This window comes from Pan paniscus, chromosome 8 (assembly GCF_029289425.2).
Source record: "Pan paniscus chromosome 8, NHGRI_mPanPan1-v2.0_pri, whole genome shotgun sequence".
Lineage (NCBI taxonomy): Eukaryota > Metazoa > Chordata > Mammalia > Primates > Hominidae > Pan > Pan paniscus.
This window is the reverse complement of record NC_073257.2, coordinates 131751418-131770074: the sequence shown is the minus strand read 5'-3', so window position 1 is coordinate 131770074 and position 18657 is coordinate 131751418. Positions and strand designations below refer to the sequence as shown.

General features: G+C 40.3%; 1 protein-coding gene across 2 annotated transcripts in view; it reads right to left on the bottom strand.

Moving 5' to 3' along the window:
• SEC23IP (SEC23 interacting protein) overlaps positions 1 to 18657 on the bottom strand; it is a 52017-nt gene that overhangs the window by 28914 nt on the left and 4446 nt on the right. For both annotated transcript variants that reach the window (XM_008950979.4, XM_003825656.6), the window contains exons 2-6: positions 15480 to 16012; positions 11408 to 11618; positions 10139 to 10332; positions 5298 to 5387; positions 2272 to 2392 (exon numbers count right to left, since the gene is read on the bottom strand). In XM_008950979.4, coding sequence (XP_008949227.1) covers positions 2272 to 2392; positions 5298 to 5387; positions 10139 to 10332; positions 11408 to 11618; positions 15480 to 16012 — 1149 coding nt within the window. The remainder of the gene's footprint in view (positions 1 to 2271; positions 2393 to 5297; positions 5388 to 10138; positions 10333 to 11407; positions 11619 to 15479; positions 16013 to 18657) is intronic.

Below are 18657 nucleotides of genomic sequence, written 5' to 3'. Positions count from 1 at the left end.
TGGAGGCTCCACAACCTTGTGATGCTTCAGAACTCCCCAGGACACTAAGCCCCAGTGGAGATTACTCAGATTTCATCGTGTGAGTATTTATTTTACAAGAAACATACATTTTATTGAAACATTTTACATACACTTCAATAAACATGAAGTGTATGTAATTGTAAAAATAAAATCCATTCTTAAATAATAGTACAGAAGAAACCAAAGCACACACACCAAAGCAGGCAATGGCAAACGATGGCCCACAGGCCAAATCCTACCCACATCCTACCTGTTGTTTTGTTTTGGAGATGGAGTTTCACTCTTGTCGCCCGGGATAGAGTGCAATGGCGCCATCTCAGCTCACTGCAACCTCCGCCTCCCGGGTTCAAGCGATTCTCTTGCTTCAGCTTCCTGAGTAGCTGGGATTACAGGCACCCACCACCACGCCCAGCTAATTTTATATATGTATTTTTTTAGTAGAGACAGGGTTTCACCAAGTTGGCCAGGCTGGTCTCGAACTCCTGACCTCAGGTGATCCACTTGCCTCAGCCTCCCAAAATGCTGGGATTACAGGCGTGAGCCACCAGGTCCAGCCACCTGCTTTTATAAATAAAGTTTTTGACAAAGGTGAAACCATTCAAGGAAAAACATAAAAATAACATAAAGTTTTATGGGCCGGGTGTGGTGGCTCACGCCTGTAATTCCAGAACTTTAGAAGGCCGAGGCACGTGGATCACTTGATGTCAGGAGTTCAAAACCAGCCTGGCCAACATGGCAAAACGCTGTCTCCACTAAAAATACAAAAATTAGCCAGGCGTGGTGGTGGGCGCCTGTAATCTCAGCTACTTGGGAGGCTGAGACACAAGAATTGCTTGAACCCAGTGGGTGCAGGTTGCAGTAAGCCCAGATCACGCCACTGCACTCTAGCCTGGGCAACAGAGTGAGACTCCATTCAAAAAAAAAAAGTTTTATGGAAAATGGATATGCTCATTTGTTTACATATAGTCTTCAGCTGATTTCACACAACAATAGCAAACCTGAGTAGTTTGTAACAGAGTCCATATGGCCTGCAAAGCCTATCTGCTATCTGGCCCTTTACAGAAAAAGTCTGCAATCCCCGCACCAGAGGAATACAAACCAGTGAGGTGTAAAACCACAAGCCTAAAAGTGTTGCCAAACCTTAGTTCCAACCACCAAAGTGCTTCTCCACAACAAAACATATTTTAGAATCTACACTATGTGGTATATGTATTTTAACAGAATTCCAAATTTAAAGATAAAGATATCTGTATGTCCTCACTCATATGTAGGAACTAAAGAAGTTTATCTCATGGAGGTAAGGGCAGAATGATGGCTACCAGAGCCTGGGAAGGGTTGAGGGGAAGTGAAGATAAAAAGGGGTCAATTAATGGGTACAAACATACAGGTATGTTGAAGGAATAACTTCTACTGTTCGATAGCACAGTAGGGTGACAACAGTTAACAATAATTTATTGTGTATTTCAAAATAGCTAGGAGAGGTAGGGTGCGGTGGCTCACATCTATAATCCCAGCACTTTGGGAGGCTGAGGCAGGTGGATGACTTGAGGCCAGGAGTTTGAGACCAGCCTGGCCAACGTGGTGAAACCACATCTCTACTAAAAATACAAAAATTAGCTGGGCGTGGTGGTGCACGCCTGTAATCCCAGCTACTCGGGAGGCTGAGGCAAGAGAATCGCATGAACCTGGGAGGCGAAGGTTGTAATGAGCCGAGATCACGCCACTGTACTCCAGCCTGGCCAACAGAGTGAGACCCTGTCTGAAAAAAAAAAAAAAAAGAAAAAGAAAAATACCTAGGAGAAAAGATCTGAAATGTTCCCAACACAAAGAAATGATGAATGTTTGAGGTGATGGACATACTACTTACTTCAGTTTCATCATTACACATTCTATGCATTTATCAAAATACCAGGTGTACCCCATTAATATGTATCAATTAAAAAACAAAGATACAAAAGTAATAAAATCAAAAAGAAAGATATGGCCAGGCACAGTGGCTCATGCCTGTAATTCCAGCACTCTGGGAGGCCGAGGCAGGCAAATAGCTTGAGCTCAGGAGTTCGAGAAAAGTCTGGGCAACATGGCAAAACTTCATCTCTACAAAAAATAGATATATTAGCTGGGAGTGGTGGTGCAATGGCTGCTGTGGCAGGGAATTCTAATAACTGTTTATTTCTTCATCATTCTAAAGAATGATGCTAAAATGGAGAGGACTAAAACAGACCTCAGTTCTAAACAAACTATACACACCGTCGGGAATTTCATCAAGGTTATCATCAATTCCACGCTTTACAACCCTGGGCCTTGTCTGTCCATCTTGCGTGGTGCCCCATTCATCTGGCACTGAGGAGGGCTGGAACTGAACAATAACCTTCAAGATGCAACAGAATTATGTCAAAGCTCATTAACAAATTCTTTTCCACTACAGGCTAAGTAGTTTAACACATAATAAGCTATACCTCAGAGTACGGAGAGTTTATAAATTATTAGTACTGTTTCCCCAAAACAAACTTTGAAGGAGTCTTGCTAGTGTTCATTAACCACCAAAATTAAGCAAATCGATACCTTTCCAATGCTTATGTTGAAAATTATACAATTAAATCAGAAGTATTACACCTTGATTTAAAAGCTAATAACATAGGCCAGGTATGGTGGCTCACACCTGTAATCCCAGCACTTTGGGAGGCTGAGGTGGGAGGATCACTTGAGCCCAGGCGTTCAAGACAAGCCTGAGCAATATGGTGAGACCCATCTCCACAGAAAACTTAAAAATTAGCCAGGCACGGTGGTGCATGCCTGTGGAACCAGCTTCTCAGGAGGCCGAGGCAGAAGGATTGCTTGAGCCCAAGAGGTCGAGGCTGCAATGAGCTGTGTTTGTGCTACTGCACTCCAGCCTGGGCAACAGAGCAAAATCCTGTCTCAAAAAAAAAACAAAACAAAAATAAAAGCTAACATAAAACTCCAGGTTTACACAAAAGAAATCAAGGACAGGCCCGGTACAGTGGCTCATGCCTGTAATCCTAACACTTTGAGAGGCCAATGTGGGAGGACTGCTTGAGCTCAGGAGTTCCAGAGCAGCCTGGGCAACAAAGTTAGAGACCCTGTCTCTACAAAAAAAAATAATAATAATAAAATAAAAACAAAAAAAGAAATCAAGGACAAGTAACCTGCAATTGAGGAGTCTTTGTCTTATAAAAACAAGTAAAGCAAAATCCTTTAAAAATAGTAAGATTCCCAATTAAACTACAATTTCAATTTCAGTGACAAAAACATAATGACAAAACCCTACCACTTTTTAGGAAATCCATTCTGTTAAACCAACTGTATTAAATTCAGCCCTGTACCACAAAGAAAATTTTCTTTAAAAAAAAAAAAAAAGAACATATACTTGATGTATGCAAAATGTTTATCTAAAAAAAAAAGGTTAGCCAAGTGCGTTGGCTCACACCTGTAATCTCAGCACTTTGGGAGGCCGAGGCAGGAGGAAGACTTGAGCCCAAGAGTTCAAGACCAGCCTGGGCAAGATAGCAAGACCCCATCTCTGCAAAAAAAGTCTTAAAAACTGGCCAGGCAAGGTGGCGCACACCTGTAGTCCTAGCTACTCAGAAGGCTGAGGCAGGAGGATCCCTTGAGCCCAGAGTTCGAGGATGCAGCGAATTGTGATTGGCCACTGCACTACAGCCTGAGTAAGGGAGTGAGACCTTATTTCTTAAAAAAACAAACAAAAAGATTAAGAATGGTTACTATGGAGAGGAGAAATGAGGAAGGCAGAGATAGGAGGCTTTTATTTTTCATTTAATATCCTTTTAAACTGTTTACATTTTGTTGGCATATGAATGTTATTTTTATTTCAGTATCAATAAGGACTATAGAAGTAGTTGGATTATAAGTTTTTTATATACTTTTCTATAAAAACAAATGAATAAATAAAAAGCCTATGTTCTCAGAAACTACTGTGAGCTAAGCCCCATGCTAGATGCTTTTGCATAAATTACCTTACTTCGTCTAAAATATGACCCTGGGAGATCATTATTGCAGGTGAGGAACTTGGAGCTCTGAGAAATTAAGGTTGGCAAATGATAGAATCAGAATACCAGCAATCAATATTTTTTTAAAAACAAGATAAACTCATAGAGACGATAAAAGTAAAAAGAAAAAGGACACATTTTTACTTGAAAGGTTAGACCAAACCACATCAAGGGCAGACAGGCATACTACAGCCCACAGAAAAATCTGGCCATCTGTTTTTATAAATAAAGATTCATTGAAAATATCATACCCATTGGTTTACACATTGTCTCTGGCTGCTTTCACACCACGGTGGCAGAGCTGGTGGCTGCAACAGGGAACATGTAACTTGCAAAGCCTTAAATATTTTGTCTCTGGCCCTTTATAGAAAAAGCTTGCCAACTTCTGATCAAGTGAAAAAAATTATCAAGCAACTTCTACATTGCATACTAAACTCCAGTTATCATGTTGCCATAAACAGAAACTTCATAAGAAATACTTATTTTATTTATTTATTTAGACAGAGTCTTGCTCTGTCACCCAGGCTGGAGTGAGCGTGATCACAGCTCACTACTATCTCAAACTCTTGGGCTCAAGTGATCCTATATCTCAGCCTCCCGAGTAGCTAGACAGGTGCACACCACTATGCTCAGCTAATTTTTTTAATTTTTGTAGAGATGGAGTCTCTTTGTTGCCCAGGCTGGTCTCAAACTCCTAGCCTAAAGCAATCTTCCCACTTTGGCTTCCCAAAGCACTGGGATTACAGGTGTGAGCCACCACACCCAGCCTGAGAAAAATTTACTTTTTATTTTGAGACGAGGTCTTGCTCTGTCACCCAGGCTAGAGTGCAGTGGGGAGCAATCATGACTCACTGCAGCCTCAACCTCTCGGGCTCAAGTAATCCTCCCACCTCAGCCTCTCGAGTAGCTGGGACTACAGGCATGTGCCACTATGCCCAGCTAATTTTTCTATTTTTTATAGAGACAGGGTTCTGCTGTCCCCCGGCTCAAGCATTCCACCTGTCTCAGCCTCTCACAGGTGTGCACCTCGCCCTACGAAAAATTTGTGTTTTTGTTTCTATGATCAGTGTGAATCATAGAAATAATATCTGTATTATCCACTATAATAATAAAGTATTTTAAAAGCAATGCACTTGTTATAAAAACATTCCCACTGTAGAAATTACTAAAAATGAACAATTTATCAAACATACACAGAAAAATATTAAAATGAACTTAATACCTTAAAATTTGAAACAGCATCATTACCTTTGGATTGTGCATAACAATTGTCTCTCCACTTGGAAACTCTAATCTTCGGTGCCACTGATTAGTGGTTACAGCTTTTTTATATTCAGCCTATAATGGGGGAAACAACATATATTCCAATATGACAAATTTATACCACATTGAGAGAAAGTATGCAGGAAAACGGTAACTATAATGGTGATAAAAATAACAGTAATAGCAGTTCTCATTTCCTGACTGGTTAACATATTTTTTATCACCTTACACATACCATTGAAGTAATTACTCTCAATCACGCCTAAGTAACAGGATCCTCATTATATAATGAAGAAAACCAAGTTTTAGATGGTCTGTTCATTTCCTAGGGCTACATTAACAAAGTATCACAAACAGAGTGACTTAGAAAAAAAAATGTATCATCCCATAGTTCTGGAGGCTCCAAGTAGAAAATTAGGTGCCAGGAAGGCAGGCCACCTTTCCTCTGAAAGCTATAAAAAATCCTCCTTCCCTCTTCCTAGCTTCTGGTGGTGGCTGGCAATCTCTGGTTTTCCTTGGCTTGCAGTGTAACTCCAGCCTTTGCCTCCATCATCATATGGGATTCTTTCTGTGTGTCTGTCTTCACATGGCAAGTTATATTGGCTTTGGGGCCCATCCTATTCCAGTAAAACCTCACCTTAACTAATTACATCTGCAATGACCCTATTTCCAAATAAGGTCACATTCTGAGACACTGGGGATTAGTAATTCAACATATTTGGGGGATGGGGAGACACAATTCAACCCATAATAGACATTTTAAGTACTGTATACAGTTGCACAAGATGACACAACTGGGAAGCAGCAATGGGAGAACTGTAGTTCATTGCCACCTAGGACTGACTTTTTCTTTTTTTCATGTGGGCTGGAGTAGTATCACCCAGGACTTTCTGACTCCAAAATCTTCACTGTCCAACCATCTTCTTACTCTTCCTCCAAATATAGTCTTTCTTTGGTTTCTGCAGAGCATTGGATCCAAGACCCCTCAAAGATACCAAAATCCCTGGTGTTCAAGTCCTTTATATAAAATAGCATTGTTTTTGCATAAAACCTACATATATCCTCCCTTATACTTTAAATCTTCTCTAGATTACTTATAATACCTCATGAAATGTAGATGTGATATCAATAGTTAAACTGTAATTTTTATTTTTTATTTTCTTGAGACAGAGTCTTGCTCTGTTGCCCAGTCTGGAGTACAGTGGTGCAATCTCTGCTCACCGCAACCTCCGCCTCCCAGGTTCAGGCGATTCTCCTGCCTCAGCCTCCCGAGTAACTGGCACTACAGGCAATGAGCCACTACATCTGGCTAATTTTTCTATTTTTAGTAGAGACAAGGTATCACCATATTGGCCACGCTGGTCTCAAACTCCTGACCTCAGATGATCCGTCCACCTCAGCCTCCCAAAGTGCTGGGATTACAGGCATGAGCTATGGTGCCCAGCCTGTGTTATTTTTATTGTTGTGGTTTTCTAAATATTTTCAGAGTATTTGGTTGAATCTGCAGATACAGAACCTGTGGATACGGAGGGGCCGATCGTACTATTCTAGTTTCTATAAAGCACAAGCGTGAGGACCTCTTGGGGAGAGATTCAACACAAAAGTAAGGGGGAGCCTCTGGCATATCCACAAGTCCTTTTTTTTTGTTCATTTATTTTTTTAATTGACAAGTAAAAATTGTTACAAAGTCTTTTTTTTTAAACTAGTAACAGTGAGTATTTGACAATCACGTGAAAATAGAAGTATTTCCTTTTGTTTCTTGGACAATCATTGAGTAACAATTCCTCTTCATTAGTCTTCCGTACTTTTTTTTTTTGAGATGGAGTCTCACTCTGTCACCCAGGTTGGAGTGCAATGGCGTGATCTCAGCTCACCGCAACCTCCGCCTCCCAGGTTCAAGAGATACTCCTGCCTCAGCCTCCTGAGTAGCTGGGATTACAGGCGTGCATAACCATATCTGGCTAATTTTGTATTTTTAGTAGAGACAGGGTTTTACCACGTTGGCCAGACGGGTCTCGAAATCCTAATCTCAAGCAATCAGCCCGCCTCGGCCTCCAAAGTGCTGGGATTACAGGCGTGAGTCACCATGCCCAGCCTAGTCTTTTGTACTTCTGACCCTCCTCTTCGATTTAAAAAAAAAAAAAAAAACTTCAAATGTAATTCATAATTTCTAAAAGCAAGGCCACAAACAACAAGGATTAAAGAAAGAAAACTTTCACCATCTTAAAAATTATTTTCAGGCCACGTCTGGTGGCTCACGCATGTAATCCTAGCACTTTGGGAGGCCGAGGTGGGCGGACCACCTGAGGTCAGGAGTTCGAGACCATCCTGGCCAACATGGTGAAACCCTGTCTCTACTAAAAATAGAAAAATTAGCTGGGCATGGTGACAGGCGCCTGTAATCCCAGCAACTCGGAAGGCTGAGGCAGGAGAATCGCTTGAACCCAGGAGGCTGAGGTTACAGTGAGCTGAAATCACGCCACTGCACTCCACCCTGGGGGACAGAGTGAGATCCTGTTTTAAAAATAAATAAATAAATTATTTTCACTTCTTCATATTCCCTTTCAATCCACAGCTTTATAGTAAGTATTATCTGGTAAAGATTTCACATTTCATTGTCGAAATGGTCTTGGTTATCCTTGACATTTTGATCTTCCACAAAAAATTTAGAAGCAGCTTGCAAATTTTACCAAAAAAAAAACAAAACCCTGATGTGAATTTTGATTGGGATTGCCTAAAATTTATCAGATAATTAGGGAAGAATTGACATCTTTTATGATAGTGCCTACATGAACATAATGTTTAGCTCCGTTTCTTTTTTTTTTTTTTTCTGAGACAAGGTCTTGCTCTGTCGCCCAGGCTAAAGTGCTGTGACACGATCACAGTTTACTGCAGCCTCAAGATCCCAGGCTCAAGCAATCCTACTGCCTCTGCCTCCTGAGTAGCTAAGACCACAGGCATGGGCCACCATGCCCAGCTAATTTTTTTGTGTGTATTTTTTGTAGAGACGGGGTTTTGCCATGTTGTCCAGGCTGGTCTGGAACTCCTGAGCTGAAGCAACTCACCCACCTCGGCCTCCCAGAGTGCTGGGATTACAGGCAGGAGCCACCACGCCCAGCCTAGCTCCATTTCTTGAGGTCACCTTTTACGTTCTTCAGTGTTCCATAAAGTTTACAGGTACTTTTCTTGGGCTTTTTTCCTACATTGCCTGCAGCTTTATATAGTCTCTCTGTTATAAATACATAGTATCTTCTTTTTCTATTTTTAATTGGTTATTTCTATGGCACAGGAATGTTACTAATTTACGTATGTTAATTTTATATACACAGACTTGCAAAAAAACTCTTGTATTGGTGCTAATATTTCTAGAGGTTCTCCTGATTTTCCACGTAGACAATAATCATGTCTTCATCAAATTAAAGGTATTCTCTGTCTCCAACCCTTCCGTTGTTTTGTCTTAGTGCTCTGACAGAACACGATCACCAACAGGATGCTGAGCAATACGTATCATTTTGTTCCCTTTCTATTATCGGCTTTCTCACTTCCTAACCTCCTCTGCCTCTTCCCTGATCTGGTTTGAGTTTCCTGGAAGAAGCCGAACAAAAGCTAAGGTCTCCCTAGGTAGACATGTGTTGCTGCAATGGTCGGTATGTGGATATCTATCCCGCCTCAAAGTCTATGTCACCCATATAAAATCAAATATAGTTAAGAGAAAGTGTAGACTTTCAGACACTGCTTGGACTTGAAAATATATACTTCAGCTTCAAAACAGTAAAACTAAACATTTAATCTGGGGACATGATAGCTTCATAGGGGCCTACCAAAAAGGTACCAAAAATTACAATATATCTTTATTTGTTTATTTATACCTAAAATTAAGCTATAGATATCAGCATTCCTTTACACTTTTTCCTTTATATATATACACACACACATATATGCACATATACAAATATATACTTTTTTTTTTCTGAGGGAGGGTCTCATTCCCATTGCCCAGGCTGGAGTGCAGTGGCATGATCTCAGCTCCCTGCAGCCTCAACTTCCCTGGCTCAGGTGATCCTTCCTCTTCAGCCTCCCGAGTAGCTCAGACTACTAGCGTGTGCCGCCACGCCTGGCTAGTTTTTGTATTTTTAGTAGAGACATGGTTTCGCCATGTTGGTCAGGCTGGTCTCAAAACTCCTGGCCTCAAGTGATCTGCTCACCTCGGCCTCCCATAGTGCTGGGATTATAGGCACGAGCCACCACACCCAGCCAGAAGTTAGCTAAAATGTTCTGTATCTCATTTCCTATCTATGCAACTGAATTCACTGAACGTATTTCAAATATCTAACATTCAACTCTTAAGTAGAATTAACACAAGCATTTAACACAGTTATATAAAACAACATATAATTTCTTGAAGAAATTCTAGATTTAAGATGGCTAAGAAGGCTCAAGACACTTCTTCCAATTCTATTTATTTATTTTCACAAATCAGAGGTTAATTTCAAGCCTTTTACCGAATACTAATTTGAAAATGTCCATATGCTTGGCATCTTCTATCAACAACAAATCCCAGCGGCCTAGGTTCTATTGAAGGCTTGACACAAGCACCTTATCAGATCTGTGATGTATCTCTGTAAATCATATTCTATCTTTAGACACAGATGCCACGATTAGCACCTCATGAGTGATGACACCACTTAAAAAGTAATCTCTGTGAACAGCATCAAAACAAGCTGTCTTGTAAATAAAGTCCACTCCACTGTGAATGATGTTACTCACCAATGTATATAGGACCTACATTTTTTAAAGAAACTCATAAAGAAATAAAGCACCCATACCTCTAGTTTTTCACTGAACTCCTCAGTATAGGGAATAAATCGACTATCTGTGTCCCCCTTGTAAAACCAAGTACAGCGTCTCACTTCAGCTGGCTCCTCTTCCCAGTAGGCAGCCTTCCTTATTCGGTCATAGAGGTAAACATCGTAGCGCCCTCCATCCGTGCCAAGAACCACGCTCTCCGGATCTGGCTGAACTAGAGAACAAAATTAACACTTTTCCTGACTGCTGCAAGGCATATTTTAAAATAATAAATAATCGGCTGGGTGCAGTGGCTCATGCCTGTAATCCCAGCACTCTGGGAGGCCGAGAGAGGTGGATCACTTGCGGTCAGGAGTTTGAGACCAGCCTGGCCAATGGTGAAACCTCCCTGTCTCCTAAAAATACAACAATTAGCCAGGCGTGGTGGCGCACGCCTATAATCCCAGCTACTCGGGAGGCTGAGGCAGAGTAGTTGGAACCCAGGAAGCAGAGGTTGCAGTGAGTCCAGATTGCACTACTGCTCTCCAGCCTGGGCAGCAGAGTGAGACTCCGTCTCAAGAAAATAAAAATAAAATAATAAATAATGAATACGGTGACTACTCAATCTTTAAAGACAAAAAACTAGGCTCATTTTTATTTCAAAATAGAAGTTTAAGATTAATCTGTGCTGCTCAAAATTATGACTCTTAAGTAGAAAAGAAACAGCTAGGGCAAACTTTAAAAACATAATTCAAAGAACTGATGGATTTTTTTTTATCAGAACAATAGTATCTACATACAATAATACAGTGATATAATAATATATCAGGATAAACAAAGAAACACATTTCTACACTGCAGGACTTCTCAAAGCATTAATGTACTCCTGCACACCATCTCTCTCAAGACCTAGATACAGAGAGCAGCATTTCCAAAACTTATCTGACCAGGGAACCCTTTTTTCACAGAGCATCTCCAGGATAGAGAGTTCCACAGAATGCCCTTTATAAATGCCCCAATAACTACAAATGAACAAGGGAAACAGAAAAATTGAAACCTGGATTATATGAACTGCTCAACTTCTCTGATTCAAAATACCTTTAAACTACGGAGTAAATTACTAAAACATTTCTTCAAATACCTTACCCAGGTAACTCAGGACTTATACTAATATCGTCACCTTAAGGTACAGAGTCTGGGGTCTATAAGGATTAAGGTATTTGACATTCACAGAAAATAGATTATGAATAAATGATCTCATTCCTTCTCTTCCTAAAATCAGATATGAATGATGTATGACCAATGTTTACCTGAATTATAGATTTCTTCAAGATTCAAAGAGTCGAACACACTAAAAGGCATCCACAGTTGTTTGTATTCTACCTCCTTGCAGTAAAACCAGTGGGGCTGAACAGGCTCATATTGGTTTTGAAGTAGAAAAGGAGGTGGCACTTGAACAGAGGGAGCCCCAGGTCTGGCAGGTACCTGCTGCTGTGCTGGTGACTGCACTGAAGAAGGAACCTGGAGGGGACGGCAAAGTTAAGACTGTCATGCTTGTCCAAAAGAATTCTGAATATGCTTCACACCCAAACTGATGTTAGTAGATTATCTTACATGTATATCTGGACAATTACTTAGTGTAATAACTAGACCCCAAAGCAATTTTAAGAATTTTTAAACCTAACAAAACCCCAAATCAAGGATAAATGCTTGAGGTGAGGGATATCTATACCCCATTTATCCTGATGTGATGATTACACATTGCATGCCTGTATCAAAATATCTCATGTAACCCATTAACACATATACCTACTATGTACCCACAAAAATTAAAAATTAAAAAATTTAGAAAAAAATCAATTACAAGGTGAACCAGACCTTCTCACAGAACACAAAGTAAACTAACACCTTTACAGAAATCAATCTAGCAATACATCTCCCATGATTTATTTAACCTTTTTTGTGTGTGTGAGGCGGAGTTTTGCTCTTGTTGCCCAGCCTGGAGTGCAATGGCACAATGCACAGCCTCCGTCTCCCGAGTTCAAGCGATTCTCCTGCCTCAGCCTCCCAAGTAGCTGGGATTACAGGCATGCGCCACCACACTCAGCTAATTTTGTATTTTTAGTAGAGACAGGGTTTCTCCAGGTTGGTCAGGCTGGTTGCGAACTCCCAACCTCAAGTGACCAGCCCGCCTTGACCTCTCAAAGTGTTGGGATTACAGGTGTGAGCCACCACACCCGGCCTATTTAACCTTTAAAATGTGCCTACTCCTTGACCTACTCATTCCATTTCTAAAAATTTATCCTAAAGATAGAATTATAAAAACAAATAGCCCGGGTGCAGTGGCTCACACCTGTAATCCTGCCACTTTGGGAGGCTGAGGTGGGTGGATCATCTAAGGTCAGGAGTTCGAGACAAGCCGGGCCAACATGGTGAAACCCTGTCTCCACTAAAAATACAAAAATTAGCTGGGCGTGGTGGCACGGGCCTACAATCCCAGCTACTTGGGAGGCTGAGGCAGGAGAATCGCTTGAACCCGGGAGGCGGAGGTTGCAGTGAGCTGAGACTGCACCACTGCACTCCAGCCTGAGTGACAGAGACTCTGTCTCAAACAATAAATAAAAAATAAAAATAAAAATTTATCCCCAAGGATATACATCAAAAGGTTATTTAAAATAGGAAATTGGTATGTACAACTGTCAAAACTCAGCTAATTGTACACTTTAAATAAATCGAATTGTATACTGTAAATGGATGCCTTTTACTGTATGTAAATTATACCTCAATAATGTTGATTATAAAATCATAGCTAATAAATTTGGAATGTTTGCAAAAAAATAAATAAATAAAATAAAATAGGAAATCACTGGAAATAATCAAAATGTCTAACAGAAACCTGATTAAATAATATTTCACTCAAATGCTAGATCCTCCAGCGCCATTAAAAATGTCTTATATCCTTTCCGCAGGAGATAGCTAAAAAAAAAAAATAAGTAAATAAACAAAAATAAAAGTTTTAGAGGATAGACACGATGGTTCACATCTATAATCCCAGAACTTTGGGAGGCCAAGGAAGGAGGATCATTTGAGGCCAGGAGTTTGAGCCCAACATGAGCAACACAGCAATACCGTTTCTACAAAAAAATCTAAAAATCACACGGACATGGTGGGGCACACTTGTAGTCCCAGCTACTCCTGAGGCTGAAGTGTAGTTCAAGGTTGCAGTGAGCTGTAATCACACCACTGCACTCCACCCTGGATGACAGAGCAAGACCCCCCTATCTCTTTAAAAAAAAAAAAAAAAAAGAAGAAGAAAAAGAAAAAAATTTTAATGTTTTAGAAAAAATCTTAGTAACATTTAAAGTATGTTCACACACAAAAAAATAGATTATAGAAACCATAGGTACTATATGTTTGCCAAAAAAAGACATACAACAAAATGAAAACAGTGGTTATCTATGGACATTTTTTATTAAATTGAGTATTCTGCATTTTTCAAATTTTCTACAAAAACGATTTTAAAATCAGACTATACTTATTTTAAAATTTTTTAATTAGACACCATTTTGGGACAGGTGTGGTGGCTCACACCTGTAATCCCAGCACTTTGGTAGGCTGAGGCAGGAAGATCACTTGAGGCCCAGGAGTTTGAGACTGCAGGTGAGCTGTGATTGCGTCACTGCATTCCAACCTGGACAACAGAGTGAGACCCAGTCTCAAAAAAATATATAATTTAGCCCATAATCCCAGAACTTTGGGAGGTCAAGGCAGGAGGACTGCTTGAGCCCAGGAGTTTGTGACCAGCCTGGGCAACATAGTGAGACCTCATTTCTACAAAACATAAAAAAAAAATTAGCCAGGTATGGCAGCATGTGCCTGTGGTCCCAGCTACTGGTGAGGCTGAGGTAGGGGGATCACTTGAACCTGAGAACTCAAGGCTACAGTGAGCCGTTACCATGCCACTGCACTCTAGCCTGAGTGACAGAGCAAGACCTGGCCTCAAAAAAAATTTTTTTATATATATATATATATACACACACACACACACACACACACACATACACACATACGTACATATACATACACATATATAATTTCTAAAAAATCATTTTGAAGTATTACATCAACACTCAATTTCCTGAGATCCATAGCTGCACTGTGCACATAAGAAGAATGTCCTTATGCTTAGCAAATGTACACCAGGAATTTAGGAGTAAAGAATCATAATGTATTTTACTGACCTTCAAATATTCCCCCCAAAATTGCATATATACAGAAAGAGAAAAAAACGATGGGGGGAAGGGAGGGAAGAGGGAGGGGCAGGAGGAGAAGCAGGAGGAAGGGGCAGGAGAAAGGGATGGGGGAAAGAGGGAGGGCTCACATATACCAGGGTGTGCACATGCACAAATTAAAAAACAAATGGGATGAAATGTTAATGATAAGTAAACCTGAGTAAAGGATATTAGAGTGCTCTTTGTACTCTTTTTATTTTTGCAACTTTTCTTCAAGTTTGAAATTATCATTTTTTAAACTTTTATCTAAAAACCTTTTTAAAAATTTAAGCAACAAACTACAATTAGTTTGTTACAGTTAGCAAAAATACTAACTATATACTACATGCTATGAATTTGGTTACTTTTCAGAATGCCGAAATCCAACATTGTCAAAAATTTGTGTATTGGTATGATTTAAATGAAATGATAAAACAGAGTCCATTCCCTATCTCTAACAGAGAAGTTAGTTACATTCTGATCACAATACTGCTATCTCCACCACACTGAAATGGGTTCTTAATTCTTTTTAATCATTTCTCTTTTTGTTTAATTCTGTTGATTTTTCTTTGGAAATCAAATGAACAATTAGTTGGGAAAAATGCATAAGGGAATTTCATGAAATTTACCCAATGCATACGTTATTCCACCAACTCTCCCTAGATAGAGTTTGACTGATCTAGATCCAAACTCCATAAAGAAATTACTGAAGTAATCAATTTTAGTCCCTGTAATTGAGTGTTTTGATTGACTAGTATAATTGAAAGATGAGAAACTAGCAGTCTGTTAAGACAATAACTGCTTCAATTCTCCTATGTCTCTAGACAACACTTATTTTTACCTTACTCTAAAATCTGGAAATACTGACACGTAGCTAACTCATTAAAATCAGTTACTACTTCAATAAACAGGTAATATACACTAAAATATGAGCCATCCAATAAGCTATCTTTAAGACAATGTTTACTTCATGTAGCTTACAAAGAATACCCTCTGAAACTAATTTGTCACCATATTGATTATAAGATGTGAAATGTTTTTTAAAACATAGGTTCAGGTGAGAAAGAAGAAACAGAGTGAATAAGTAGGACACAAAATCATGTCTCCATACCGGTGGCAAAGATCCTGGAGGCATCTGGTACATCTGAACAGGGGGTCCAGAAGGTGGAGGATGAGCAGGAGGGCCTGGTGTTTGGCACTGCTGCAGCTGGGGTGGTGCAATGTAAGGATTAGCCCTGCTGCTGCCAGGGGTATGGCGATATGGATTGTATCCTGGTTGGGGAAATCCTTGGGGTTGGTTCCCAAAATGTGAAGGAGGGAGACTACTTGGCTGAGAAGGCAGATAAGAATTTATTCCCATCAGTGAGGAAGGTGGAGCACCAGGTTGAGCCTTCGAAATGGATGGTGAAAATGCATTCGAGACATCTTGGGATCCAGTTGTAAAAGGGAGAGCAGTCAGGGGCTTGGGGAATCCTGATTGTCCAACTGAGGTTGCTGCAGTTGTTAATGGTGACTGTCCAATATTCCCAAAAGGATCACTGCTGCTTGATACCTGAGAGAAGTAACTAAATGTCTGTGGGGCAGACGTGTGAATAGAAGTCTGACCAAGGAAGCTGTCCTCCTCACCAACATCTGTGGAATCCTCTGAAACGGAACAGGAGAGCATGTGGTTTAAAGGGTACTCTATCATTCCGCAGATACGATTCTATAAAGAAGGGCTAGCAATTATACTTCCTTATTTGTTCTTCAAACTTGCTATTTCTGCATTACAGAAAAAAACAGTTTTTTCTTTTTTTCTTTGAAAACTTGCTTCTTAGAAATGAAAAACTAGAAAACATGAATAAGAAAACATAAGAGGAAACAATTATAATTCATTCATAAGCCCACCTCCCAGAGACAATCACACTGTTAACACTGTTAACATTTTGCTACATACCCTTCCATACTTCTAAAATAAATACAAATAGTTATTTATTTTGTAAATATATATTTGTATATAAGTTTTTAAAAATAGAAACAAAATCTATACTTACTATTTTTATTTTTTTTTATTTTATTTTATTTTATTTTTGAGACGGCGTCTCGCTCTGTCGCCCAGGCTGGAGTGCAGTGGCGCAATCTCAGCTCACTGCAAGCTCCGCCTCCCGGGTTCACGCCATTCTCCTGCCTCAGCCTCCCGAGTAGCTGGGATTACAGGCGCCCACCACCACACCCAGCTAATTTTTGTATATTTTTTTTTTTAGTAGAGATGAAGTTTCACCATGTTGACCAGGCTGGTCTTGAACTCCTGACCTCAAGTGATCTGCCTGCCTTGGCCTCCCAAAGTGCTGGGATTACAGGCATGAGCCCCCGTGCCCAGCCTTACATATTATTTTTTATCTTTTTTTTCTTGGTAAGAAATAATTCAATTGTTACTCGACTACCAAATACGTATATTTTTATTTCTATAGTGATAACGAGAGACTAAAGATAACTCTGTTGACAAGAAGGGGTGTGTCAGGAATCTTACCTACAAAGCACTTATTGTACAAATGAACACGTGGTATTTGTATTCCCAAGGCAAAGTAGGTCAACCATTAATTGCCATTCCCTAAAATCATGCACTATCACAGACTTATCATTACAGAATACCAAACTGCTGAGAAGGTCACTTTCTAACCAAGGGAAGATCTCCCATCCCTTTGCCCAACTTGATGTTCACTGTGGGTATTAACAACTCCAAATAATTTAGCTTCTGTTCTACTATCAAGTTGTAAAATAAAAGCATTTTCCCTGTATATCACCTCAAAAGTCCACGTTACTATTATTCCTTACGAAACTTTTATGTTCCCTAGCTTGTAGCTTTCATATTCCTCCTCCTAATCTTCCCTGCTCCTGCCTCATTCCCTCTTACCTCCTTGCTGGAGGTGTGGAATCCATCAGAGGGCTGGACTCACTCACAGCACACAGGCACACTTCGGTCCCTGCCCTTGGAGACCTGCCAAAAGGCAGCCTTATTCCAAGCTCTGGGCTCCAAGCTTCTTGACCTCTGCTGAGACTAGGGCTTGAGCTTCTTGAGCTCTCATTATTTACACACATCAGTTTAACTAAAATACTCCACCATTCAAAATACTCCTTTTGATAGTTTCTTTGTAACTAAAAATAAAATATCCCTTGCTGCACAAGGCCTTGTGTCTACTTGAATCATTCCACTTCTCTGATATATTTCCAGCTCCCACCCCTCTTTTCAGGTCAGTGACCCTCACTTGGACTTATCTGTATTTCTTAGTTCATTCCCAACAATTAAAAGAATGAAAAAAAAAAAAAACTCAGTGGTATCTTTCATCCTTTAGAAAAACTTGAGGTCAACCTGGTCTGAGAAACTTTTTTTCTGATTAGCATCAACTACAAATGAAGTGCTCTCCACATACTGCTACCCTCACCTCAGGGGCACTTTCTCATTTCATTTGGACACATGTCATCTAAAGCCACAACTTTAACAGGCACTTGTATATTTGTGACACTCCCAACTCCATCGTAAGCCCAGACTATTCTCGTGTGTTCCAGAACTTGTTTTCCAACTACTTCCTCAATGTTTTTGGCAGATTCAGCCACATATACCTCATGCTTAGTAAGCCTAAAACAGAGTTTATCTTAACTACCCACCTCCATGCTCCCTTTTCTGTATTTCACAATCTCCACAGATGTTTGCCAACATTCATTCAGACATTCAAACCAGAAACCTCAAGTCTGAGACTCCTCCCTCTCTCTCAAACCCTTCATTTAATCATTCAAATATTTATTCAAGAAATATTTACTCAGGATGCATTCTGTGCCAGGTACAGAGCTCAGTCTTGGGTCTAAAACTAAACAAAAATGGGCCTCTGTTCTGACAGACAGAGCTGACACTCTGGTCTTCTGTGAGTCTCTACAACTGTATAGTCCACACATCTCGCACATCTGCTCCCTGCTCCTCACACCCAACGTGGCTGACTCGGGCTAGACTGCCATAGCCACTGCCGGCCTCTCACTATGCCTCCCAACTGAATCCTCTTGCTACAGTCAACCTTATTCCAGTGCGACTAGAGAAAACTCCAGTCTTTCTGAAACACACGTCTAATTTCACTGCCTTGTTGAAAATCCTTCAAAGGCTCCCCAACACCCCACAAGATGAACTACAAACTCCTCCTGAGTATGGCATATGTGGCCCATAGATCACTGAGGCCACTCCACTGCACACACTCTAGTCAAAGTGATCTACTGGGGGCAGAGGACACAGGGGAGAGGAGACAAAGGTGAAGGGACAGGAG